Here is a 26,800-nt window from a genome sequence, read left to right on the forward strand (position 1 = left end):
AATCTTGTGGGCTTGCGTGGACCCACGCTTTCCTACTAGGAGAATGCCAGGAAGACCGAAATCCTAAGTCTGGTGGATTTATAAGACTCAGAACTCACTCCCTGCGCGCACGTCAGCCCTGGTTACTTAGCAACGGGATCGATCGCTCGGCGCTCGACTCGACCCGGCCGGACTGAGACAAGGCGTTCCGGGCCGAGCCTCTCACGGCCCGCCCACTCCGGCCCGGGTCCCCGCGCCGCGCAAGCGCGGAACGGGGTGGGTTGGGGGAGGGGGAGTAGGTGCGCGGTCGCAGCTTGCGGACCGCGGCGGGGAGGGGCGCACGCACAAGGGGCGGGGCGGCGGGCGCCGAGAGTGGCTGGGGAGCCGGAAACGCGCCTTGGAGGGTGCGGCCCTGAGGACACTGCGGGTTGGGCCGGGCCGGGCGGGAAACGTTAGGCGAGCGGCCCCCGGGGTGGAGGTTCGTGCTGGCGGGGAGGGCCCCGAGGCGAGCTTTGCCCGGATGAGGAACAAAGCGGTGAGGCAGGCGTGCGCGCCCCCCGCGCGGCCGGGGCGGGGCGAGGGCGACCTGCGGGCCCCATGCCGGCGAGTGGGCGACTTGGCCGCCCTTGGGAGGCAGTGTCAGCAGGCCCGGGCTCTCTGGCGGCGAGGGGACGGGGGCTGCATCCTTCCCGTGTTTTGGTGACCGCCCTTGTCCTCCCCCTCAGGTTAGGTAGCCCCCCTCCCGAAGCTTCTGGAGGAAAGGCCCCGGGTGTCCCCCGGCATGCCTTATCTCGCGGCGGGGTGCGCGGCCGCCGGCCCTCGGGAGAAGTTGGGCTGCCCCGGGCGGCCCCGGGGACGAATGGCCGCGTTTGTGCAGCGGTTGTAAGCAAGATGCGGTAGTAGCACGTGACCCTGGAACGCAAACCCTGATGCCGGTTCTCCGCCACCCGTGTGCGCTTTTCTCTGACACTTGGCCCCCAGCAGATGCATCACAGGTGAGTAGCTTGATGGGCTCAGCGTTGGTGACATCTTTGGAAAACATTTGGCAAATACGACTTAAGAGTGCCTTTGTTTTTGGTGCCGTTGGTCAGGTTACAGGTGCGATTGGCAAGTGGGTTTGTCCCAAAGGGAACAAATCATCCAGAAACCAGTATAGGGTTGAATATACTCTCATTAAACTTGATTTACTCCAAATGTGAGTAGTTGTTCCGAATAGCCATTAAGTCGATTGTTGGCTCGTTGGACATCTTTATCCTTGCCTTTGAGTTATTTGCGCGTTTAAGAATATTTTTATCTGGATTTCGAAGTGTGTTTCTAGTTCATCACCATGCTTCACCTTGAATTTTGGTGGTTACCGTCTGGCTTGGCTGGTAATGTAGAGAAATTAAGTTATTAATTCTGCAGGCTTCATGTTAATGTTGAAAGTACTTCGTGGTACCATGCTACTACAGCACAGAAGTGTGCCAGAGAAATAGTTACGTTTGGCCATTCTTTATGAGTCCTTTCATAGGCTGTATGTTGAGGATAAGGAAGATAAAAAAAAATTCATTCAAATTACTGAAACTGTCCATTGCATTTGCTAAGTGGCTGCATTTCAGTTAGCTTCTTATATGTCATTTTAAGGAAAAGTCGTAAGATCAACAAATGGTTCATACATAGGTCACATAAACTAGAGAAGGTGAAGGATATGATTCTACAATGAATGCATAGGGAAGAAGAGCGAGCTTAGTTAGTATCTTGATTCTGGCCCTTCCCCCAAGATTGCTTCCTGGCATCCCATATGAGAAAAGGAGCTAGAATAGAATTGCACTTTGGAATGAGGGAGTCTTTTGAGGCTCATACTGTAAATTCCCTTCATCTGCTTTCTCTCTGTGGGATACTAGTTACCTTTGGTTTATGGCTGCTGAGATCATCACATTTTAGTGACTCACAACAAAGCAGAAATCTGCTGAGCCTCTCACATTAAACTCCGGTTTGAACTGGTTTGAGAAGGCCTAAGAGTCAACCTAGAAACACCGTTTTGATTTTTATCTTGAGATTAGGTGCACAGATTAATACTCAGAAATTTTCAGCATGGAATTTGAAGCTACAGACTTTTAATTGTACTTAAAAAAATTATCGTAACCAGTTTTTTGTAGGTCATTACTGCTCCAGTGGTTGTAAAGTTTTAGTTAATGTTTGTAGCTATAAAAAGTCACAGGAAAAGTCTGTTTTAAACCACCCCAAACCCAGAAACCTTCAAAATTGTTAGCTATCGTTTCTTTAGGCTATAAGGATTTTTGCATTCTTTTATCGCATAATTAAATACTGTTATTAATGTGCTGTCTTTCATAAGGTGTACCTCATTTGCCATGTGTTGCTAGTTGTCTTTCTAGTAAAGATGAGTTTGCATTGCTTCATCCAAATCAAATACATATTTCAGAGTGCCTACTCTATATAGGGTATCGCCCTCAGCTTTGTACACTTTATTAACGTCTGGGAGCCTAGTTTTATGAGATACCTAGCCCGGGATAAGGTTGAAGCTTATGGATAGAGAATAATTCAGGAATAGGTCTATGTGGGACTTTAAACGTACTCCGCAATATAAATACACAGATCGTAAGTGTTGGAACTGTAAAAGGCAAAAAGTTTTTTTATTGTAATTGTCTTTTTCTAGTCATAGTTAAGAGTTCAGATTTCTTAAATTAGGCAGACCTGGACTTAAATGCCAATTCTGCGACTTACTAGTTTCTTAAATTAGGCAGACCTGGATTTAAATCCCGACTCTGCCACTTACTAGTTAATGTAATTTTGGGTTAAGTTTCTTAGCCTGAGTCTCAATTTCGTCATCTCTAAAATGGGATTAAGAATAATACCTACATCACAGTAGTTATAAGGATTAGGTGCGGTAATTACATGTTATCACGTAGCCCAGTGCCTAACACCTAAAGTAAGGGAGTAATAAGTGTTAGTTATTATTATTTTCATGTTGATTGGTAGCTGACATTGCCATTTTTCAGATTAAAAACCTATTAAGTTTTGCCTTCACTGCTAAGGAGTGTGTAGACCAATTTGATTCCCCTTCCTGTTCTTCACCCCTCCCATGTACATAGGTGCACACACATGAACTTGCATCACTGTGATAACTCAGTATAAGCATTGGAGGTCACTGGTGACCTCCTTTGGATAGCCTGTTGGCTGGCCTCTTGAAGTTGTTTATAATATGGCAGTCTCTAAATTCTGACACAGGAACTAATACTTACTGATAACAATCTATAGTAGTGTCTTATTCAAATCAGTATACTCTTATTCTAATGACTTTGTTAATGGCACTACAAGGTGGATTTTATGGAAAAAGCAATTCTCAGATTCTTCAGCCAAAAATGGTGTCTAGATAAAAAAGGTTTGGTGTATTGAAAAACTTTTTGACAGTATTTTGCAGCATGATCTGTGTTCTTTCATTTCATTGCTGTGTGATTTGGGGCATATGACAAGCCCTCTTTGAGCCTAATTCCTTGGTTACCTTATTTTGAAGAATTGGTGAGCAAATATGAAGTAATTTTTTATAAAGTATCCAGCAAAGCTTACCTAATGCACCTTGATATGTGGAGGATCTTACTAAAATTATTGATTAATTATTAAGATATCTATACAGAATTTTAATAAAATGCTGATCCATGGAGAAGCTATGGTGCTTCTTTACACGATTGGTAATCTAATTCAGACCCAGTATCACTTTAACTCCTGGTAAAAGGAATTAGTAAAAATTCTTTGAGTAAGTTAAAGCAAACTGTCTATAAAACTCCTGGTTTGAAGTAATAAGCCAGTCGGAGAAACTAAATACTGTGAAGGAAAAAACTTAGGTGAATTTAAAAAAAACAAACCCTCGTTGCCAGTGTGCTCTAAGGATTGCAGACTTTGCTTTAGATAGTGTGCTTAGGGTTTGGAGCAAGGCACACCTGAGTTAAATCCTATTAATCCTGTTTCTGCTATATGACAGCTGAGTTAACATCTCTGAATCCCAATAACACTAGTTATCAGGGAGCTGTGAACATAAAAATGAAGTCATAGTTGGTTAAGTCCCATTTCCCCACCTCCATTGTTTCAGGTTCTTCAGTACCTTAAACAGAGTCACTGAGGTAATTTTTTGCATAACTGGTTGTGTCTGCTCTTTCTTAGGATGAATGAAATGAACCTGAGCCCAGTGGGGATGGAGCAGCTGACTTCATCCTCTGTGAGCAATGCCTTGCCAGTCTCAGGGAGTCACCTGGGGTTGGCTGCCTCACCCACTCACAATGCCATCCCGGCCCCAGGTGAGTGGTAAGGGAGAGTGACTGAATTTCAGCACTTAATTGCATTATCAGTTCTAAATGGAGCCTATAGGGGGGTCAAAGCCCCTGTAAGAGTGGAAGGGAGAAGCCCAGCAGGTCTAAATTGGTGGTTCCACATGTGGCAGCAATTTTTCTAGAGTACTGAAGTCCTAGTGAATAGAATAGGAGTAGCGGTTTCTTTCTGGTTGTTCTCTTCTTGGTTTAGTGGCCTTTTGTCTAGAGCTGTAGTTGATTTGGCATTTTATCTAGCGTTACCCATTCATCTGTTTTCCGCCTTGGCATTCTGTCCCTGGGTTATTAGGAGAGAATCAAAGTTACTGTAATAACTATTCCTAGAACACATGGGAAATTCAGCTTTATTTTCTATGATACCTGAAACTGGCAACAACTGCAAACACGCCAGACCTAGAATTATGGTCAAAGAGGAGGTTTCAGAGATGGAGCTGCTACATAGAGCTCCCCCTGAGCCTCAATACTGGGACAGAATAATAGTATAGGAAAAGCTCATTTTTCCCTATCACTGTACTTTTAAAACCTTTTTATCTGGCTAGTTCAATTTTTTCTTTCTGTTGAAATGGAAACGAAACAAGTAAGCCATTGAGTCTTACACTGGCAAGATAGTGATTCTTCGGTCTTTGACATTGTAATGTATTGGATTTTATCAAAGTAAGACTTAATGTTTAAGAGTATTTTAAATCTATAAGTTGTTTAGTTCTCTATAGAGAATTACCTGCTTAATTACTAATATGCAGCCATTAAATAAGGTTTGTCTAAACTAGTGTCTCTTCACATTTCTTTTAGTGTCCACGAAAGAAAGTTTTAAAAAAATTTATTACTTCTTTTTTTTTAAAAAATTAATTAATTAATTAATTTTTTATCTTTGGCTGTGTTGGGTCTTCGTTTCTGTGCGAGGGCTTTCTCTCGTTGTGGCAAGCGGGGGCCACTCTTCATCGCGGTGCGCAGGCCTCTCTCTGTTGTGGCCTCTCTTTTTGCGGAGCACAGGCTCCAGACACGCAGGCTCAGTAGTTGTGGCTCACGGGCGCAGTTGCTCCGCGGCATGTGGGATCTTCCCAGACCAGGGCTCGAACCCGTGTCCCCTGCATTGGCAGGCAGATTCTCAACCACTGCGCCACCAGGGAAGCCCCAGATATTTATTACTTCTTAACTCATTTGAGTATCTCTTAGGCATTCAATTTAGTGGACACTCTTATTGAGGAGGAAAAACCTATTAAAAAATACTGCCATTGGCAAAAATAATGCGAATCAGCACTGCCCAAGTTGGTGATTGTTCATTATGATACGTAGGCACAGGGTCACTTTAGCACTTGCAGATAGATATAGTCCAAGGTAAATATAAAGTGTAAATTTTTAAAAATCATGAAGTACAGCATATATACAAAAGATTATATGAAAATATGTATGTACAGTTTTACATTTAGCTTTACATTAATTTCCAAGTAGAAGCATTTTTTAAAAATTAATTAATTAATTAGTTTATTTTCTTGGCTGCATTGGGTCTTTGTTGCTGCGCCTAGGCCTTCTTCAGTTGTGGCAAGGGGGGGCTACTCTTTGTTGTGGTGCATGGGCTTCTCATTGCAGTGGCTTCTCTTATTGCAGAGCACGGGCTCTAGGCACAAGGGCTTCAGTACTTGTGGCACGTGGGCTCAGTAGTTGTGGCTTGCGGGCTCTAGAGCGCAGGCTCAGTAGTTGTGGCGCATGAGCTTTGTTGCTCCGTGGCATGTGGGATCTTCCCGGACTGGGGTTCTAACCCGTGTCCCCTGTATTGGCAGGCGGATTCTTAACCACTGCATCACCAGGGAAGCCCAGAAGCATATCTTTTTTTAAGTGAAACGTTCTCACCATATAAAATGGAAAATATAATAAAGTGAAAAAATAAAGAACTCTGGGGACTTCCCTGGTGGCACAGTGGTTAAGAATCCGCCTGCCAGTGCAGGGGATATGGGTTCGAGCCCTGGTCCGGGAAGATCCCACGTGCCGTGGAGCAGCTAAGCCTGTGCTGCGCCACAACTGCTGAGCCCGCATTCTACAACTACTGAAGCCTGCGCTCCGCAACGAGAAGCCACCGCAATGAGAAGCCCCGCACCGCAACGAAGCGTGACCCCCGCTCGCCACAACTAGAGAAAGCCCTGCGTGCAGCAACGAAGACCCAAATAAATAAATAAATAAATAAAATTCTAAAAAAACCAAACAAACAACTGTTCTGTCACTACTCAGAGACCACTCTGAACTTTGATATATTTCTTTGAACTTTGGTATGTTTCTTCCCATTCTTTTTATCTCTAAATAATTTGTTTTCTTAAATTGTATTTAAACTAGGTTTTTAATTGTAATTAAATGTTTTGATACTTAAGAGCAATAGACAACTGGATGATCAAGTTGGCATTTTAAAACTAACTTGACTAAATTTAGGACTTGTTTGTGGATGTCTGCACAACACTACCTATCTGGGGATGTAAAGGGCTGCTAGGTGAGATTTTTGCGCATTGCAAAAACCTTCCTAAGAGCTTAGCTAGTGATTACAGAATTTTAAAGTACTTTTTTTTTAAAATTAATTAATTAATTAATTTATGGCTGTGTTGGGTCTTCGTTGCTGCTAGTGGGCTTTCTCTAGTTGCGGAGAGCGGGGGCTACTCTCCGTTGCGGTGCGCGGGCTTCTCATTGCAGTGGCTTCTTTTGTTGCGGAGCACGGGCTCTAGGCATGCGGGCTTCAGTAGTTGTGGCTCACGGGCTCTAGAGCGCTGGCTCAGTAGCTGTGGCGCACGGGCTTAGTTGCTCCCGTGGCATGTGGGATCTTCCCTGACCAGGGAGCGAACCCATATCCCCTGCACTGGCAGGTGGGTTCTTAACCACTGCGCCACTAGGGAAGCCCTAAGATACTTACTTTTAATGGAGAAAAAAAAATTTTTTTTTGTAGGGCTGCCAGTGGCGATTCCAAACCTGGGTCCCTCCCTGAGCTCTCTGCCTTCTGCTTTGTCTCTCATGCTCCCAATGGGTATTGGGGATCGAGGGGTGATGTGTGGGTTACCTGAAAGAAACTACACCCTACCTCCACCACCTTACCCCCACCTTGAGAGCAGTTACTTCAGAACCATTCTACCTGGTAAGTGTTATAGTTATTCAGGAATTTAGAAGAAAGAATTCAGCCAACTCTTAACTTCAGTTCTTGAAGACTTGAATAACACTTTTTTCTGTTTGTCACTATTAGATATTAATCTATGTGGGAAAAAATTGTTCCTTTGGTAGGAACATTCATGTACAAGTTTTTGTATGAACGTATGTTTTACTTTTTCTCTTAGAACATATAGATAACATATTAACAGCAATTTGACTAAGCTTAATTTCTTAATGACACATAAACAGTTTTTCTCGTCTCTAGCATTTCCTTGGTTCAGTTTTTATAATTCTGCAGTTGTAATTCCTATCAACCACATGTCCTGCTTACAGTGTCATTGCTTATTATAAATTAAAGTTTATTGAATTTTTATTCTAAAAGTATTATATACTCATTTCAAAAAATTTAGCAAATAAGGAGGAAGAGGAATCATTCATAGTCCCATCATCCATCTTTTTGGTGTACTTCTTTCCTGTCTTTTATTTTTATGTATAGGTTTTTACTGTTTTTCATAATTAAGACTATATAGTACTTTCTATACAACTGTGTACCCTTTTTTTACTTAATATTTTTCTCTATTTTTACATAGTTATTTTTCCCAACTGCTATGTGGTTTTCATAATTATCTTTTTTAATGATGCATTATATTCTACTGAGTGGATAGTCCATGGTTTATTATATCAATCTTTATTGTTGGACAGTTTTTTCCAGTTTTTTTAATTACCATACATGAATGTCTTTGTGTATAATATTTACAAAATGCATTTAGGGGAGATTACCGTAAGTGGAATTTCTTGTGCAAGAGGGTATGAACATTTTTGAGGTTATTATTATAGATACTTTCCAAAGAGGATTTAGAAATTTAGGCTCCTAGTGGCAATGCAGCAAGTACCATTTCACCACATCCTCATAAGCACGAGTGTTCAAATATTTTTTTCTGTTTTAATAAAGCAGGTATAATTGTGACTTGTTTTGAATAGAGCCTAATGTTTTATGATAGTTTAATAAGTTAAAAATTATATTTAATTTTTATTTTTCACATGGAAAATCTGCTTTTAAATGATTTTACCTTTTAACTCTTATAGAGCAGATTTCAGCATCTTAAGACTCAGGAACTACAGCCATGTATATATTAAAGGCAGCATTTATAAGTGATTAATTTCTAGTGACTTCAAAGGAACATAGTTAATTTTTTATGATTTCTGAGTTTCACAGAAACTGAATTGTGGTATATGTATGTTGCTATTTATAAAGTATATAGATATCAAACCAAAGAAATAGGTAGGAGATTATTTTAATTTAGTTACATTTGTAAGGAATTTGGAATTCTTTATATTTAACAATATACTGAAAAATTCCTGATATCTCATCTTTTCCTTTTCTCAGGCATTTTATCTTATTTAGCTGACAGACCACCTCCTCAGTATATCCACCCTAACTCTATAAATGTTGATGGTAATACAGCATTATCTATCACCAATAACCCTTCAGCGCTAGATCCCTATCAGTCCAATGGAAATGTTGGATTAGAACCAGGTATTGTTTCAATAGACTCTCGCTCTGTGAACACACATGGTGCCCAAAGTCTTCATCCCACTGATGGCCATGAGGTGGCCTTGGACACAACAATCACTATGGAGAACGTCTCTAGGGTCACCAGCCCAATCTCTACAGATGGAATGGCAGAAGAGCTTACCATGGATGGTGTTGCAGGCGAGCATACCCAAATCCCAAATGGCTCCAGAAGTCATGAACCTCTGTCTGTGGATTCTGTGAGCAACAGCCTTGCAGCAGAAACTGTAGGACATGGTGGTGTGATACCCATTCATGGGAATGGCCTGGAGCTCCCTGTGGTCATGGAGACAGACCACATTGCAAGTCGGGTCAACGGGATGTCTGACAGTGCCCTCAGTGACTCCATCCACACCGTGGCCATGAGCACCAACTCTGTAAGCGTGGCACTCTCTACCTCACACAACCTCGCCTCCCTAGAATCTGTTTCCCTCCATGAAGTTGGCCTAAGCCTAGAACCTGTGGCTGTCTCCTCCATCACCCAGGAGGTTGCTATGGGGACAGGTCATGTAGATGTGTCTTCAGACAGTCTTTCTTTTGTACCACCTTCACTGCAAATGGAAGACTCCAATTCAAACAAGGAAAATATGGCAACCTTGTTTACAATTTGTGAGTGTGCTTAGCCTTTTTCTTTTGGAGATATTGATAGAAAGGGCCATCATCCTCAACAGGTTTAGTCACAAAGTCAGGTGTTAAGGGAGTATAGAAAATAACTAGACTTTGGAACTTTTATTTGCCTTTGTATTGTCCTTTGTATTAATGTGGTGCCTTTTCCTCAGGTAAGCCAAACAGTATATAGACATTTTGTTGGTTCTTATAGCATCTTCCTGAAGTAAGGAAACAGTCATTTCTGTATTTTACAGGTAAGCTTAGCCTAATAATACTTAAGGTATTTCCCAAGATTTCACAGACAGTTAATTATAGAAGTAAATTTCAGTAAGGTATTCTGTGTGACATGCCATTTGCTTTTTCAACATAAGACAAATTTATTAGATCATGTGTAATATAATTCACATATGCATTTTAAAGTGTACAATTTAGTGGTTTTTAGTATATTGACAAGGTTGTACAACCATCACCACTGTGTAATTCCAAAATTTTTATCGCCCCATAAGGAAACCCCATTAGCAGTCACTCTCACCCCTGCCCCCCATTCTCAGGCAACCACTAATCTACTTTCTCTGGATTCAACTATTAGACATTTCATATAAATGGAATCATACATTATGTGGCTGTGTCTGGCTTCTTTCTCTTAGTATAATGTTGTGATGGCTCATCCATGTTATAGCATGTATTAGTACTTTATTCCTTTTTTAGAAGAATAATATACCATTGTATGCATATACCGCATTTTATTTATCTTTTATGAATATTTTGTTGTTTCTCCTTTTTGACCATTGTATTCAATGCTGGTAGGAACATTCATGTACAAGTTTTTGTATGAACATATGTTTTTAATTTTCTTGGATATGTATTAGGAGTGGAATTCCTCTTTCTGAGGAATTGCCAGCCTGTTTTCCAAAGTGGCTGCACCATTTTACATTCCCAGCATCTGTGTATGAGGGTTCCATTTTCTCTACATGTTTGCCAAGACTTTTTGTTTTTTTAAATGACCATTGTAGTGGGTGTGAAGTGGCATCTCATTGTGGTTTTAATTTGCATTTCCTTAATGACTAATGATGTTGAACATCTTACGTGTACTTATTGGCCATTTGTATATCTTTGAAGGAAACCTGTAAGCATTTTTTGCGGTATGAAGTCTGAATCTCCTTTGTTTGAAGAGTTAACATGGTTTCTTATTAAGAGCATTGGAGAATAAGTTCTCATAGAGTGTAGGGGATCTCTAGTCTGATATTCAAAGAATTGTTAATCAAGTAGTACTCGAAGAAGTAATACATTATTACTGCTTTGGCTAAATATGAAAACTTACTGATATTTTATGCCATTTAAGTGGTAATTTCTAATGGATTGCTTAGGAGAAAAAGGCACCTAGAAGGTTGTGATTCTAAGGTTTATGTATTTACAACTATTTTGTGAATGAATTTGGAAAGTTTGAACACAATCATTGACTAAATAGGGTCATGAATACTACTGTTAAGGTAACAGTGAGAAAGGAAAGTAAAAGAATAGAACAAAAGATTTATAGAGAAGGAGGACGCTCCTGAGCTTGTAAAAGTAAAGTTACAGTAAGCACAGAAAACAGTATATGAATTCAGCATTTTTTCTGACAGTGCAAAAAGACTGCGTGAACAATTAAGAATTAAGAATGTTAAGCAAATATGTCTGGAAGAATATGATTCACCTGCTGTCCCAAAGAGCAGGTTGCATATTTTTTTTGTCTTAAGAGCTTGTCATCAAAGCGTGATCAGCCAGTTTGTTAATAGTGAAGCAAAAGAGAGCAGTGGTGCAGCTGGCTCTGACTTTGTTGTGCTGTGTTGTCATCTCTGTTTTGGCTTTGCATCGCTACAGCATTTCAACTCAGTTTCCTCTTATAGTTTGGTAGAATTGGAATCTTTTGGACTTCAGAACATCATATCTGAAGGTATTACTTATCTACTTAATGTAAGGAATAATATACTTGATTCTTGAAGTAATGTAGTGTTATTTTTTGATCAGTCTTTCTCTCACGCACTGAATAGAAAACTTGTCCAGTTGGATCAAAAGAAAAATATCAAATCTTGCTGAAGAGAGATATAACAGTGGATATATATTTTAGTGTAAGAAAGTGGTTCTTTGATCAGAGAATTTCTACTAGAACCTTGCTTCGTACTGGTTACATTTTAATAATTTGTATTTAAATAAAAAAGCAGGTGGTCATTCATTTGCCTGCTAGAACTGACCCCATTTATGTCTCAAATTTCCCATCTGCAGGGTGCACTCTCTGTGATCGAGCCTATCCCTCAGACTGCCCAGATCACGGACCAGTGACTTTTGTTCCTGACACTCCAATAGAGAGCAGAGCGAGGCTTTCTCTCCCAAAACAGCTTGTTCTCCGCCAGTCAATTGTGGGAGCAGATGTTGGTAAGACCCTTGGAACCACAAAACCCCATCAGAGGTTCTTCTTCCTTTGTAGGGTAGAGTTGTAAAAGTGGATGGTTATAATTTAGTGATTATTTGGTTGATCCAGAAGTCAATTTGTAGCTGAAGATGTATCCTTTTACGGAATATTTGTCTTGTCCAGTGGTGACAGCAGTACATCAAGTTGAAAACTTTATTGGGAAAGTTCCCCTTTCTTAGAATCAGAATTGAATAGAGGAGAGAATCCTAGCCTGAGTCTTTGAAGACTTGACTTTTATTTTCAGCTGTATCATCCACTATCAATAATCATGACAAAGCACTCCTTGAAACTTAGTTTCTTTTATAAAACATTGAAAATTCACCATTGATAACTTTTTTATCACTAAAGATATTTACATTAGATGTTTGTAAATTGCCTAATACTCCTTAGGTAAAGGTAATAAGAAATGTAGACTGCCAAAGTATGCTTATTCATATTGGAATTTCACATGGTATCTGAATCACTGTGCCCTTCTTTGAAAATACAATACTAGGTTTGTTATTCTTTCAGGTGTAACTTAGGCATGGGTCAATTGAAAACATTAAACAGCTTAGATAATAAAGAGCAGTGCTTTAAGCACAAGTGACCTTAGAAGTTAGATTTATTTTGTAGTAATTGCTTTACTTTTTTATGATAGAATAATGTTCTCTAGTCTTTTTTATGTATCAACTCCAAAATAATGTATTTGGAGGGACATGGTTTGGTTCCTTGTGTATAAAAATGGGTTCAGGAATTTCTGATACTGCTTCTTACTCTGCTTATTTCTTCTGAGCCTCTATCTAATCTGTTTATTACTTTTTCCTTATTTACAAGATAGAACCCATAAGACTTATCTACCTCTCAGGAGTGCTAGAATATCAGTAGTACTTAGGTTCATTGAAAATAAGATTCTTTGCATGAGTTAAGCTACTCTCTTCTCTGATTAGATGTTTAAATCATTGATTGTGTAGTTCATGTCCTTCCACTGATAGGTGTATGGACTGGAGAAACCATTCCTGTGCGGACTTGCTTTGGGCCTCTTATTGGCCAGCAGAGTCACTCCATGGAAGTAGCAGAATGGACAGACAAGGCGGTTAATCATATCTGGAAGGTCAGTGTTTATGAAACTTTTCTGTGACTTTTGGATGCTTTTACTGTAATGAGGTAGTTAAAAGCAATGTAAAAGTCAAACTTAGCCAAGATTCATACAGTGCCTTTCACTTATCAGTCATTTAACAGTACATTCTTTCTGTTCTTGGTAGCCAACTTATTATACATAGCAAAACATCAGGTATTGAATATGGAAGATAAACTGTTTTAGTCTCCATTTTGTTAGATAACCCAATGATTATTCATTTTTATTGTGGCAGCTGAGGCCATGGACTTTGTTTATATGTTGAAAGTCTTATTTTGTAATCAACTAAAACATTCCTCAAATATTTAGCTTGGGAAACAATTCTAGAATTGGAAGCTAAGATTATTTCTCTAGTTTTCTAATGGAAGGGGCTAGAAAGTTAAGTTTTTGATATAAACAGCTTTTCCTATAACATGTTTATATAGAATCTTAGTCCATAGGTTGAGAATGATACCTGCAAAAACTGAAGTAAGGGGGAAATGGGTCTTGTGATAGTTGGAAAGGTAGAGTGCCACTGGCATTGGGGACTTTAATTGTGGTATCCAGAAGTAAACATAGAGGAATGCTATGTGCATTGGAGAAATAATGAGAAGAGGTGGTTCTCTGACCTTAATGTCCATTCATGTGGTAGGTGATGAAGACAAGTAGAGTGTTTTTTATGTCTTTTCCAGTCAAACCAAAATGTGAATAATCAAGAGCAACATGATTCTATACGCTGAGCACTAACTGTAGTTCTCTAGTGGTCTTTATTGTATTGCTGGAAATAGGGAGACGGGTGAAATGACAAACACGTGAGAAGACAACCATATATTTTCACACTGACTAGGAAAGCTGGTACCTACTGCAAAGTAAATGAGATTATTGCTAGACTAAACTTAGTAGCATTGTGTATCACTTGTCAGTTCATCTAATGTGTATGTTTGCCTTTTGTTGGCAGATATACCACAGTGGTGTCCTAGAATTCTGCATCATTACAACGGACGAAAATGAATGTAATTGGATGATGTTTGTGCGCAAAGCCAGGTAAGAGTAGACTTGGATGAAAGGAATAGTTACGATTCGGCTGTTTTTCAGTAGGAAGCTTTGAATAAAATAGGGAAGAATCGAAGAATCCAAATGACAGTGATATCTGAACATACCTTAAAGCTAAGGCTTTTCACCTTCTTCACCCCAGTAGTTGTTGACCAAGGGTTATTATAAATCAAAATATAAGAAACTATCCTTTTTTTATGAACAGTTTATTCAACTTACTAATGCAGTAAGGAATGGTACAATTACCATTGACCTTGCAAGTGGGTACCTTTTCTTTATATTAGCTATTAGTCAACCCCTTAGGCTGCTTTTGTGGTTAATTCTTGTTCAGGTATCTATTTCTTTGTCTTTGTCATATGGTTTTAAGACTTTATTTATTTTTCTTCCAGTAACGGACTGTAGTATTTCTGACTATAAAGGGCAATATTGAAGTAAGAATTCTGTTTCTGTGCAAGTTACTCCTGATAGGTAGTATAGGGAATTAGAGAAATGACCCAGAGAAATAGTATATCTAAGTTTTCATATAGGATTTTGCTGTAGGGATATGATGTGTTCAGTATATATTTCCAAATTAATATGCTTGATGGGAGTTCCCTGGTGACCTAGTGGTTAGCATTCTGGGCTTTCACTGCTGTGGCCTAGGTTTAATCCTTGGTCGGGAATCTGAGACCCTGCAAGCCGTGTGGCGCAGCCAAAAAAATTTTTTTTTTTTTTTTTTTTTTTAAAGACACCAATTGTACTTGAACATTTGTTACTTTATTTATTTATTTATTTATTTATTTATGGCTGTGTTGGGTCTTCGTTTCTGTGCGAGGGCTTTCTCTAGTTGTGGCAAGCGGGGGCCACTCTTCATCACGGTGCGCGGGCCTCTCACTGTCGCGGCCTCTCGTTGCGGAGCACAGGCTCCAGACGCACAGGCTCAGTAGTTGTGGCTCATGGGCCTAGTTGCTCTGCGGCATGTGGCATCTTCCCAGACCAGGGCTCGAACCCATGTCCCCTGCATTAGCAGGCAGATTCTCAACCACTGCGCCACCAGGGAAGCCCAAATTTTTTTAAACTAATAAAATAAATTTAATATGCTTGATCTGTTAAATGTGATAACTTAGGAATCGGGAAGAGCAGAATTTGGTGGCTTACCCCCATGATGGAAAAATCTATTTCTGCACCTCACAAGATATCCCTCCTGAAAATGAACTGCTTTTTTATTACAGCCGGGATTATGCTCAGCAGATTGGTAAGTTTATGTAAGACTTGTTTGCTATGAATCTAGCATAGTAAAAGTACCAAGGACCAGTAGTAAAGTTTTGGTAATGATTCACATGTAAGCTGAAACAAATCACATGCCTTTGTGTATGTAAAAGCAGGATATTACCCCATGTTAAAAGTGTTAAAATCTGTGAGATTCTTCATAAGCTAATTGTTACTGACCAGGCAGTATGAACTTTTGTGTTAGGACTTTGATTTGGGGAATTTGAAGTTCCTAAGTTCCTTTTGAACCATTACAGTTTAATTTCATAAGGGACAGCAAAGCTTCTTGAGTTGGTTTAACCTTCATAGGCTTTTTCTTGCACTGTGTCCTGATGACAAGTGATGTTTAGGAGTTTGTGTATACTACAAAATCTTAAGTTTTTTGCCTAGGAAAGGTGCCTTATAATCCAGTTTTTACCAGGTGTTCCCTATGTATGTGCCTGACATGCTATTTGAGGTGCTGGGACTAGAGCATTGAACAAGATGTTTTAATTTTACAGGTAGTGTGCAAGCTGGAAAGTTTGGTAGAAGGGAGAATTATAAGCAACAATTACTAATATCAACAAGTTTTAAAATTTAAGTATCAGGAGACATTGAATAATCTTTCTCTTAAGGTGTTCCTGAACACCCAGATGTGCACCTCTGTAACTGTGGCAAGGAGTGCAGTTCCTATACAGAGTTCAAAGCCCACCTGACCAGCCACATCCATAACCATCTTCCTAGCCAGGGCCACAGCAGCAGCCATGGGCCAAGCCACAGCAAAGAAAGGAAGTGGAAGTGCTCCATGTGCCCCCAAGCTTTTATCTCTCCTTCCAAACTTCATGTTCACTTTATGGGTCACATGGGTATGAAGCCCCACAAGTGTGATTTCTGTAGCAAGGCTTTTAGTGATCCCAGCAACCTGCGGACCCACCTCAAGATACATACGGGTAAGTTGTGTTGGACCATCAGAGTGGAATTTTGCAAAATTAGAAATTAGTAAGGCCTTGGCAGCAAGATAGTCTTACAGGTAGAGTTGAGATCAGATGTTAGAGAATGAATCCAGCTGGCTGTCAGTAGGACTTCGTTGGGTCATAAATCTTGGTGGGATAACTGTGCCTCCCCAGAGAGTATTACTTCTAGTTATTAAGATGCTTCACTTTCCAGGTGCCCCCACCATAGTTTGAAGGTGACTGGGAAAATGCAGTTAATAATCAGGAAGTTGATGTATGTGTTTGGACCTAAAGGGAATTCTACAGAAACAGCCTGAGCCTCCCATTAGAGCTCACCCCTGGTCACCAGCCACAGCCAGTTTCTTTCCTTTGAATATTGCTCAGTAAACACCGCCAAAATTTGTTGAGTTTCTATTTTCTAAACTCCATACAAACCAACCCCTTTCTCTTAGCACTTATTTTTTTCACTTACTTTTTTACTTTACTATAAAGTAACTTTTAGTTTCGTTTTCTTGGCTGGGTCATTCATTCTCCAAATCTTTGAAAGGAAAACTCTTCCTCATTCTTTTCCATTAAGACTGAGTAGTCGCAGCAGAGACCATATGGCCCACAGGGCTTAAGATTCTGACCGGCCTGTAAGGAAAGGTTTGCTAACCCCTGACTTAGAGTAACTTTATTTCTTTTTTTTGTTTTTTAATATAAATGTATTTATTTATTTTTGGCTGCATTGGGTCTTCGTTGCTGCGTGTGGGCTTTTCTCTAGTTGTGGCGAGCGGGGGCTACTCTTGGTTGTGGTGCAGTGGCTTCTCTTGTTGCGGAGCACGGGCTCTAGGTGCACAGGCTTCAGTAGTTGCGGTGCGTGGGCTCAGTAGTTGTGGCTCGCGGGCTCTAGAGTGCAGGCTCAGTAGTTGTGGTGCACGGACTTCATTGCTCCACAGCATGTGGGATCTTCCTGGGCCAGGGCTTGAACCTGTGTCCCCTGCATTGGCAGGCGGATTCTTAACCACTGAGCCACCAGGGAAGTCCCTATTTCTGCATTCTTAAAAGGATTTTATTTCATCCCTGGTTTATGAGGTCATATTATATATTTTAAAAAAGAAAACTGAAATGTAGGTTGTAAAAATATGTTTGCTTATAGGCAAGTACTAGATTTCATGAGTTTTTTAAAAAAAAAATAATTGAATTAAGTTGGGCACTGGGGTTATAAGTGATTTTTTTTCCAGAGTTTATATCATGTGTTAGCTCTAAACATTGAAAAGTGTGTGTGTGTGTGTGTGTGTGTGTGTGTGTGTGGTGTGTGTAGGTAAGCAGTCCTAGGAGGTCAGATTTGTTAGCTTCACTAGCTTTAGTTGCAGAATATAAATTCAGTGGCTCTGAGTGGCTCTGGGTAGACAGTCCCAGAAAGTGAAGTTCCAGTTCACAGTCAATTCTGTTTTATTCCTGCCTCTGCCACATACCCATACAATGTGCCTCTTCATCCTGAGAATGCTCGTGGCAGTTTTATTCACGGTGTGGTAATTCGGGTTGATGTGCAGGTCAGAAGAACTACAGGTGCACTTTGTGTGACAAGTCTTTCACCCAGAAGGCTCACCTGGAGTCCCACATGGTTATCCACACGGGCGAGAAGAACCTCAAGTGTGATTACTGTGACAAGCTGTTCATGCGGAGGCAGGACCTCAAGCAGCACGTGCTCATCCACACACAGTGAGTCGCCTGCAGCCCGACGCCCCTCGGGCGGGGAACGAGGCTTGTCATCTGTCTCCTGCCTTGGCACCCGTCTGTGCCTCCTGTGTTCCGCGTAGCCAAGCAGAGGTTGGAAAACTAACGTTTTGGTTTATCCTGGAAGATTTCACTTGTTTGTTTTTTTATTTTTTACCTCTACTCTCTGTATTTCCTTTTTTTTCATATTTTCAAAACATCATTTCATTAATTTAACAAATTTCTAAGTATCTCCTTGATGCCCAGCACTGTGCTAAGTGGTGAAAATACACAGATGAGATGTTCCTTGGATTTAAAGAGCTCGGAGAGCATTAAGAGACAGAAGAGTAATTGCTGTACTGTGTTGCAGATGTCAGGGTAAGCGCTGGGTCCTGAGAGACCAGAGAGGAGGCCCCAGCCCAGCCTGCAGTGTCCTGGGAAAGTGTCCTGGTAGTTTGAGCAAGTATTAAAGGAGATAAATTAGGGTTATTCAGGGAGACAGTGAAGGGTAAGGGATGAGAATAGTGTTCTAGACAGATGAAACAGAGTATGCGAAAAGGACTGTGAAATGCGAGTGGTTCTTTTCTTTTTTTTTTTTGGCTGCGCTGTGCGGCATGCAGGATCTTAGTTCCTTGACCAGGGATCGAACCTGTGCTCCTGCAGTGGAAGCACAGAGTCGTAATCACTGGACCACCAAGGAGGTCCTGCTAGTGGTTCTTTATAGTTAGAGCATTGGGTGTATGTGAGAGCGAGGGAGAGAGAGGCAGCAGCCAAATCATGAAGAGCCTTTTATCCAACTAAGAAAATTAAATTTCATTCTGGAAATAACGGAGAGTCACCGAAGCATTTTTCCTACCTATGTACCAGGAACTATTCCGTGCTTTGTGTGTGTGCATGCATGTGTGTATTTTAATTATGGTATAAAACACAAATTTTACTGTCTTAACCATTTTTAAGTATATAGTTCAGTAATGTTAAGTGTATTCACCTTCTTGCACAGGCATTGAAGGATTTTAAGGGAAAGAATGTCATGGTGAGATGTCCATTTTATAAAGATTACTCTGGCAGCCAGGAAAGGGTGATTGAAGGAGTTGAAGGCCAAGTATTGGGAGACCTATTAGGATTTTATTGCATGGATCCAAGTGTAATTAATTGCCCAGCCTGTGTTGGTTACAGTAGTAGTAGAGAGAAGAGAACAGATTTTGTGGTTCTGAGCTTTTAGCAAATGTTAGAAGAAGGAGAAAACATTAGCTTGAATTATTATTTAGAAATCCATAAAAAATGGAAACTTTATATTCTTATTATGGGTTTTAGATAAATATTTTGCTTTCATATCAGCTCTTTTATCTGATTCATAGCCACAGTGCAACCTGAAACACTAAAACATCCAAGGAATCTGGATCTACATTCCTAACTCAAAATGACCTTTTAAAACAAAGTCTTCATTAAGTGGTTTCATTTTTAGTGTGAAATTTTAGAAATTAGACACACTAATTATCAAATATTAGATATGATTGTACATAATTAGAGCTGAAAGAGATCTCTGGGATCATTTTGTCTAGCTGCTTATATTAGTCAGCTTGAGCTGCCATAACAAAATACCATAGACTGGGTGGTGGCTTAAACAAAAGAAATTTATATTCTTAAACTTCTGGAGGCTGGAAGTCGAGATCAGGCTGCCAGCATGGTTGGGTTTTGATGAGGGCCTTCTTCCTGGCTTGCACATGGCTGCTTTCTTGTGTCCTCACATTGTGGAGAGAGCGAGCAAGCTCTGGTCTCTCTTCCTCTTCTTATAAGGACACTAATCCCATCATGGGGGTCCCATCCTTATGACATCATCTAAACCTGATTACCTCCCACAGGCCCCCACCTCCAAATACCATCACGTTATGAGTTAGAGCTTCAACATACCAATTTAGGAGTGGGGGTGGGGGGATGACAAATATCCAACCGATAACACTGCTCGTGATAATCAGCTGGGAAATGTGAAAAACAGTGATTGGTGCCAGGGCCCCAGCTCCAGGGATCCTAATTTAGTTGGTCAGGGGTAGAGCCCTGGCCTTGGTATTTTTAAAAAGCTCCCCAAGTGAGTCTAATGTCCAGTCAGTGTTGAGTGCTACTGAGTTGATCCAAATGAAAGACTTGTTTCACAGTATCTCTGGCAAGTGGCTATATTGTTACTTCTTGAAAACCACACATAAAGAGGAGTTATTCTCTTCCTTGACCTTGACTTTCTATTCTTTCAGGTGATACTTAAATTTGCACTTGCTTTTATGGTAGCCATTTCACAGCATAATGAAATAGAAATTATTTTGAGATTAGTCATAACTGTTTATCTCCTTTTGGGTTGGAAATTGGCTTTATCAGATATTGACCAATGAAAGCAATTTTCTTAAATGTGAATCTGGACACTTTCTCATGATGACAAAATATAATAAGCCTCTGCCAAACTCCCATGGTATAAAAATTGTTTTCGGACTGTCAAGACTTTATGCAAGTATAAGTCATTCATAAAAGAAGCACTGTTCACCCAAAAAATATATATATATATACACACACACACATACATACATACATACATACATACATTTTGGCTGCACCACACGGCTTGCAGGATCTTAGTTCCCCAACCAGGGATTGAACCCAGGCCCTCGGCAGTGAACGTCCTAACCACTGGACTGCTGGAGAATTCCCCAACCAATATTTTTGAATAAGACTTCCTATAGAGATCATTGGTAAAATTTTCAGATGTTTGTATTTTTACTTTTAGGCATTTCAAAATGCATATGTTAGTATTGGAATTCATTCTATTTATCTGCTTAGAGAAGAACTATAGCCGCTAAAGCCAAATGTAGGAGGAGTTCCTCTCCCAGTGTTCCCCTGGGAGTATAAGGCATGGGACTTTGCCCTTCCTCTAAGAAAGGAACTTGAGAGCAAGAGTGGGGCGCTTGTTCCCTAGGTCGTCATCTTAGTCCCGTGGCTTTGTGATTTATATCTCCAGCCCTATATAACTAACCATTCACTCAGCATCTCTGAGTTCTGGATGTCCGCTAGGCAGCTCAAACCTGATAAGTCCAAACCTCAACTCTTCGTATTAACCCAACAAACTTGATTTTCCCCAGTGTTCACCGGCTCAGAAAATGATACCACCATTCATCCCAGTGGCTCAAGCCAAACGCCTTGGAGTCATCCTCAACTCAGTCTTCCATTCTTTCCTTCATACAGCTCTTGCCTGGTTGAAACCACCAGCATCTTTTTTATGGACAACTTCAGTAGTGTCCCAGCTGACTTCGCTGCTGCTCTTCTCTCTCCTCATCCATTCCCCAACACAGATATACACACAGGTGTCACACACACATACTGTATTCATCCATAGTGGCCAGAGTGATACATTTAAAACATAAGTCAGATTGTGCACATCTCCAGTCGTGATTCTTCATTGACTAGAAGTCCCTTCATGATGTGGTAGTGGTACTTGGCTTCGTGTCCCACTCCATCTTTTATTGCTTTTCTCATACTATTCTATTTTACCCACATTGGCCCTCCCCTTGCTACTACTTCAGCATACTGAACACAGTCTCAGGGCCTTCGCACTGTACTGCCTCTGCCTAGAAACTTCTCCCTCTGGATATCTCCCTGTCTTCCTCCCTCACTTCATTCAGGTTTCTGCTTAAGTTCGTCATTTCCTCAGAATGGCCTTCCTTGATTATCTTATCTAAAACAGGACTCTGTCACTCTTAACTGGCTTCATTTTTTTTAATAGTATTTATTAGTATCTGATATCACATTATATATTTTTAATTTGTTTATGGTGTGAGTCTTCCACTAGAATGTAAGCTCCATGAAGGCAGGGACTGAGTTTTCCCTGTCCTGTAGCTCCACAGACTTCTTCTCTGCCATGTCCTGCTGGGAGAAGGTGGTAGAAATGCTAAGGAGACCAGGCTTCAGAACTTTCCACTGCACCCTCACACTCCATCAAGGATTTTAACCCCCTTTTATTTGTTTCACATATTGGACTTTCATTAAGACATAGGCTTCAGCTGCTCAAAAAAAAAGTTTAAAAATTCCTGCTCTGTGTGATCCCTAAGTTTCTTTTCAGCTCTAAATGTCTAGGCCAGGTTTACTCCACCCTTGACACTAGTGACATCTTGAGCCGGATAATTTTTTGTTGTAGGGGCTACCGTAACACCATAGTTAGATACCATTGTGTATTGGTCAATTGGCAAATGTTTTCAAATTTGAGTTTTCCAATTGGTAAGAATGTGGGGCAACGGGAACTCTCAAATGGCTGTTGATGGATGCGTATATTGATACAGCCATGTTGGAAAACAGCTTAGCATTATCTAGTAAAATTGAAGATGTATATATCCTTTGATCCAGCTATGCCTCTCCTGAGTATATGCCCTAGAGCAGCGCTCCCCAACCTTTTTGGCACCAGGGACCGGTTTCATGGAAGACGGTTTTTCCACGGATGAGGGACGGGGATGGTTCAGGCGGTAATGCAAGCGATGGGGAGCGGCCGATGAAGCTTCTCTTGCTCACCTCGGCTGTGCGGCCCGGTTCCTAACAGGCCGCAGACCCCTGCCCTAGAGGAACTGATGCGTATGCAAATCCACACACCAGTGTAGAAATGTTCATAGCAGTCTTGCCTGTGGTGATAAAAAACTGGAAACCACTAGAATACCCATTAACAACAGACAGAGCCAGTGCCACAGATAAGTTGTGGTATATTTGTAAGTAGCTTACAGCCATGGAAGGGAGCGAACTACTGATACAGCAACTTGCTTGAAATTCAGAAACATCATATTGAGTGAAAGAAGCAATACAAAGGAGAGATACATACAGTACAATTCCATTTACATAGAATTCTAAAACAAAATCAGTCTGTGGTGTTTAAACTACAAATGTTTTATGACTCTTCTATATGATATATCTCCTGTAAAAAAAAAAATTTTTGATTCTACTTGGGTAGAGCTTCTCTGACAAAGGTCTGAGGTTGTGCAGAATAAGTGTGTGCCTCAGTTGTCATTTGTAACCCCAAATCAAATGTTTTTTTCTTGTGTTCCTCTTAGAGAACGCCAGATCAAGTGCCCCAAGTGTGATAAGCTGTTCTTGAGAACAAATCACTTAAAGAAGCATCTCAATTCACATGAAGGAAAACGGGATTATGTCTGTGAAAAATGTACAAAGGCTTATCTAACCAAATATCATCTCACCCGACACCTGAAAACCTGCAAAGGGCCCACCTCCAGTTCATCAGCACAGGAGGAGGAGGAGGAAGATGACTCGGAGGAGGAGGAGCTAGCAGACTCTGTGGGGGCAGAAGACTGTCGGATTAACAGTACTGTGTATCCAGCAGAGGAATCTCTGTCTACACATAAATAAAAGAAAAAGAAGCCAGCTACTTTGGATGGAAAATACAAAAGGGAAAAACACACATAACCAGTTATCCACTACAATGGTTTTTATGTAAAATAATTTCTGATTTCCTTCCAGCCAACAGTCAAAACAGACTAAATGGGAACGGATAAAGCACTTATAGAAGAGTATCCTAATGAAAACACTTTAAGAAAGATTGAGAAAAGAGCATGTATCCTGTTTTTAAGTGGCATATGGGGAGGAAAGTGTCAACTTTTGAGATCTATTCTTTATTTACATAATTGGGTGATACATTTATGCCTTAGTCAGAGCTGCTCTCTGCCCAAACAAATCAGATTTATTTTAAATTCTTTCATTATTCCATTTTTCTCCCAACCCACTGATTTGGTAGCACTCTAAACTTGGTCCCTGCCTTACAGTCGTCCTGATTATGGTTCTGGTGTTTTGTTTTATGCAGACTTGTGACTTAAGCTCATCCCAGAATGGATTGGAATATAACAACGTTAAGCTTGTTACTCTTGACTGCAGCTAACAAGTTTAAAGCACCACCTACCTTAATCTCTCCTGGCTGCTTGGGAATTTAGGGTAGATCTTGCTTCCCAGAGTTTCAGCAGGTACCTAGAGGGCAGATAAAAGAGGGAGCAACCAGGCAATAGGCACTGATGGAGAGAAGAAAAGGAGAGATGCCTGGGCCACTGTCCAAGAAACTAGCTTTGATGGAAGCTGGGGTAAGAGATCTGGTGGTGGTTTCTTAGAGGTCTTTGTAGGTTTAGACATGTCTCTGTCTCCAGTGAAGCCTCCAGCACCCAGACAAAGGGGATCTGGGGGTGTAGCAAGCCAAGTAATGCGTGCTGCGTTGTCTCCTGATAACAAGGACATGTGGACTCAGCTGGCAAAGTGGTACCTTGGCCCATGGAAGGAAGGAGGGAATGATCCTTCCTATCTGGCTTACCCTATGAAAAGGATCAAGACACCATTAAAATGTTGCCAACTCAGAATGACAGATGACACGGTGCATTTGCAAGGTTAGGCCTTCCCACTTGTCTGCAATGAAGGACCTCATCAGTTAAGCACGGTGGATGCCAAAGGATTTGGGAAGTGCAGAAGGTTAAATGGTCACCACGAGGGTGTGTTTTCAGGGTCCCAGCTTAATTCGTCTACCCATCTGATCTTTCACCTTGTCTCTCATGCATCTCCTGCTTTCAGCAAGAAGCAAACACATCTTGAAGTTGACGGTTGATGGAACATGCTCTCCTCTAAGGCACGACCTCTGGGCTGGAGTAGAGAGAACCTTGGTGGGAAGGTTTTGCTGCTAATGTATTTATGGAATGAATGTATTTCATTCAAATCTGTATTCCTCTGGGAAGGATTAAAATAAAAACTTTTTAAAAAATACAATTCCTCTTGTAATCTCATTTTGTGGAGGGAGAGGAATGAGTCTTTTTAGGGGAAAATGAGGTTACAACTTGAGTTTTTCTTAAGGTCAGAAGTGGAGAAAGTATTTCCTAAGTACTGTAGCTTTGAAGTTATATTTTTGCGTGCTTCTGCATAACAGTGCTTCAATAAATTATGCTCCCTGCGTTTCCAGCTCTTATCCCTGCCCTCTTCCTTCCTAAGGTCGTGCCTTTACTTTGCTGTCTCCTTGGAGAACTACAGGTCTGCAGTTGAGGGAGTTGGTGAGGTATGGTGGTTAGTGGTGGCTGTCAACACTGGGTCGTGAAGGCGTCATCAGGGAGCTCCGGTGGCACTGAGGCAACTCTAAGCTCAGCCTTTTGAGCTGGTAAAGGCGTCCTGTCCCCAGGAAACCACCGGTGCTAGAACTACAAGCACCCTTGCTCCCTTTAACTCTGGCTCACGCTGGGTTAAATTTCTTCATTTCCAGGTGCTAGTTGAAGTGCTGCCCAAGATAGTTAAACCTTATGTAAAACAATAGAAGAGGAATTCTGGGAAATAGTTAAAGTGAAAATGTAGCTGTTGTTGCTTACAACTGTGTCTTCCATTTTTTTTTTTTACCTCTTAGACTTAAGTGACACATTATAAGTCATTCTCACAAGATGAGTAAATTAGTAGCTGCCCCTTTGACAAGATTTTACTCTGAGCCTTCCTTGCCCATTGCAGGTGGCCTCATCTTGCTGCTGCTGGGATCAGTCTGCTGTTGGGTAAACGGTCACATTCAGAGGCAGGATATTATGAGTGTGGGCTCTGTAGCCCTGCTGAATGTTCTCCAATCTGGGCTTTGCTGCACGATGGTTTGGAAAGCTTAGTCAAGTTATGTAACCTCTCTGTGCCTCTTTTTACTTAACTGTAAGCAGAGACTACTAATAAGAGTTCCTTCCCATTTCATAGTATTGTTTGATGTTAATTCATGTAAAGGGCTGGCACAGTGCTCAACATACAGTGAGCACTGGCTAATATTCTTTAGTTTTAGATTACCCTAGCACAGATTTCTATCCTTAAAATATGGCTGTTCATGACCCAAGAAGTCCTAGATTTTAGTAAGACAAGTCAAACTGGCACGACTTGAGTTCTCAAGGCCAAAGCCTAGAAACTATTTAGTTTGCAGTCTTCTTGTAGATCAGTATATGTATATTTGCTGTTTCCTTCCTTAAAAGGCGAGTTGCAATGTTGCATGTGTGCTGAGTTCCTCCGTACGTCAGAGGGCAAAGGGGTGACAGGATCTAGTCTGCTTCAGCCTTTTCAGCCTATTGACCTATATTCACACTTCCTAGTGTGTCTTGAGGAGCATAAACATTGCCAGAGCTATCAGCCCTTTATTAAGTATGTAAACTTGTATTACCTGATCGCCAAGCTGCATCTTAGAGTCAAAAACATAACTTCAGGTATATAAATGATATCATCTGTTATGGGCAGAATTGTGTTCCTTCAAAATTCATATATTGAAATTCTAACCCCAGTACCTCAGAATGTGAGTATGTTTGGAGATAAGGTCTTCAAAGGAGTGATTAAGCTAAAATGAGGTCCTGAGGGCATACCTTAATCCTGTATGACTGGTCTCCTTATAGAAGAGGAAATTTGAACAGAGAGACCCAGGGGGAAGATCACGTGTGAAGACCCAGGGAGAAGATTGCTATCTGCAAGCCAAGGAGAGAGGCCTTGGAAGAAACAACTCTGCTGACTCCTTGACCTCGGACTTCTGGCCTCCAGAACTGTGAGAAAATTAATTTCTCTTGTTTAAGCCCCCCGCCCCCGCCCGTCTGTGGTACTTTGTTGTGACAGCCCTGGCAAACTAAATACTGTCCAACCGAATAGACCATCTTTATGATGATTGCTTCATAGAGGAGCAGCTTCCAGAGTAGTGATTACAGTTTAACCTCAGTTTTACAA

The 26,800-nt window shown here is 40.9% G+C and overlaps 1 protein-coding gene across 6 annotated transcripts; it reads left to right on the forward strand.

Moving 5' to 3' along the window:
* Positions 1-265: 265 nt before the first annotated feature.
* On the forward strand, positions 266-24,849 carry PRDM4 (PR/SET domain 4). Of its 6 annotated transcripts, none has more exons than XM_057557060.1 (12): positions 266-383; positions 705-974; positions 4,138-4,271; positions 7,225-7,410; positions 8,809-9,603; positions 11,866-12,015; positions 13,024-13,142; positions 14,104-14,189; positions 15,305-15,432; positions 16,061-16,375; positions 17,914-18,082; positions 23,149-24,848. In XM_057557060.1, exons 2-12 carry the CDS (start codon positions 964-966, stop codon positions 23,459-23,461), a joined length of 2,406 nt encoding a protein of 801 aa, XP_057413043.1. In that variant the 5' UTR covers positions 266-383; positions 705-963; the 3' UTR covers positions 23,462-24,848. The 6 variants fall into 6 exon arrangements, 5 of the variants coding, with proteins under 5 accessions (XP_057413043.1, XP_057413042.1, XP_007165784.1 ...); XM_057557059.1 differs by having other exon boundaries at positions 364-457; XR_009009755.1 differs by lacking the exon at positions 266-383 and having other exon boundaries at positions 397-974; positions 17,914-18,190; positions 23,149-23,274.
* Positions 24,850-26,800: the final 1,951 nt, after the last annotated feature.

The sequence above is a fragment of the Balaenoptera acutorostrata genome, chromosome 11, assembly GCF_949987535.1.
Source record: "Balaenoptera acutorostrata chromosome 11, mBalAcu1.1, whole genome shotgun sequence".
Taxonomy (NCBI): Eukaryota; Metazoa; Chordata; class Mammalia; order Artiodactyla; family Balaenopteridae; genus Balaenoptera; species Balaenoptera acutorostrata.

Bases quoted from the DNA above. Each gene is read 5' to 3' on its own strand.
- PRDM4 (XM_057557060.1), top strand. The intron at 13,143-14,103 runs GTCAGTGTTTAT...TTTTGTTGGCAG, and splicing joins CGGTTAATCATATCTGGAAG to ATATACCACAGTGGTGTCCT. The intron at 14,190-15,304 runs GTAAGAGTAGAC...GTGATAACTTAG, and splicing joins ATGTTTGTGCGCAAAGCCAG to GAATCGGGAAGAGCAGAATT.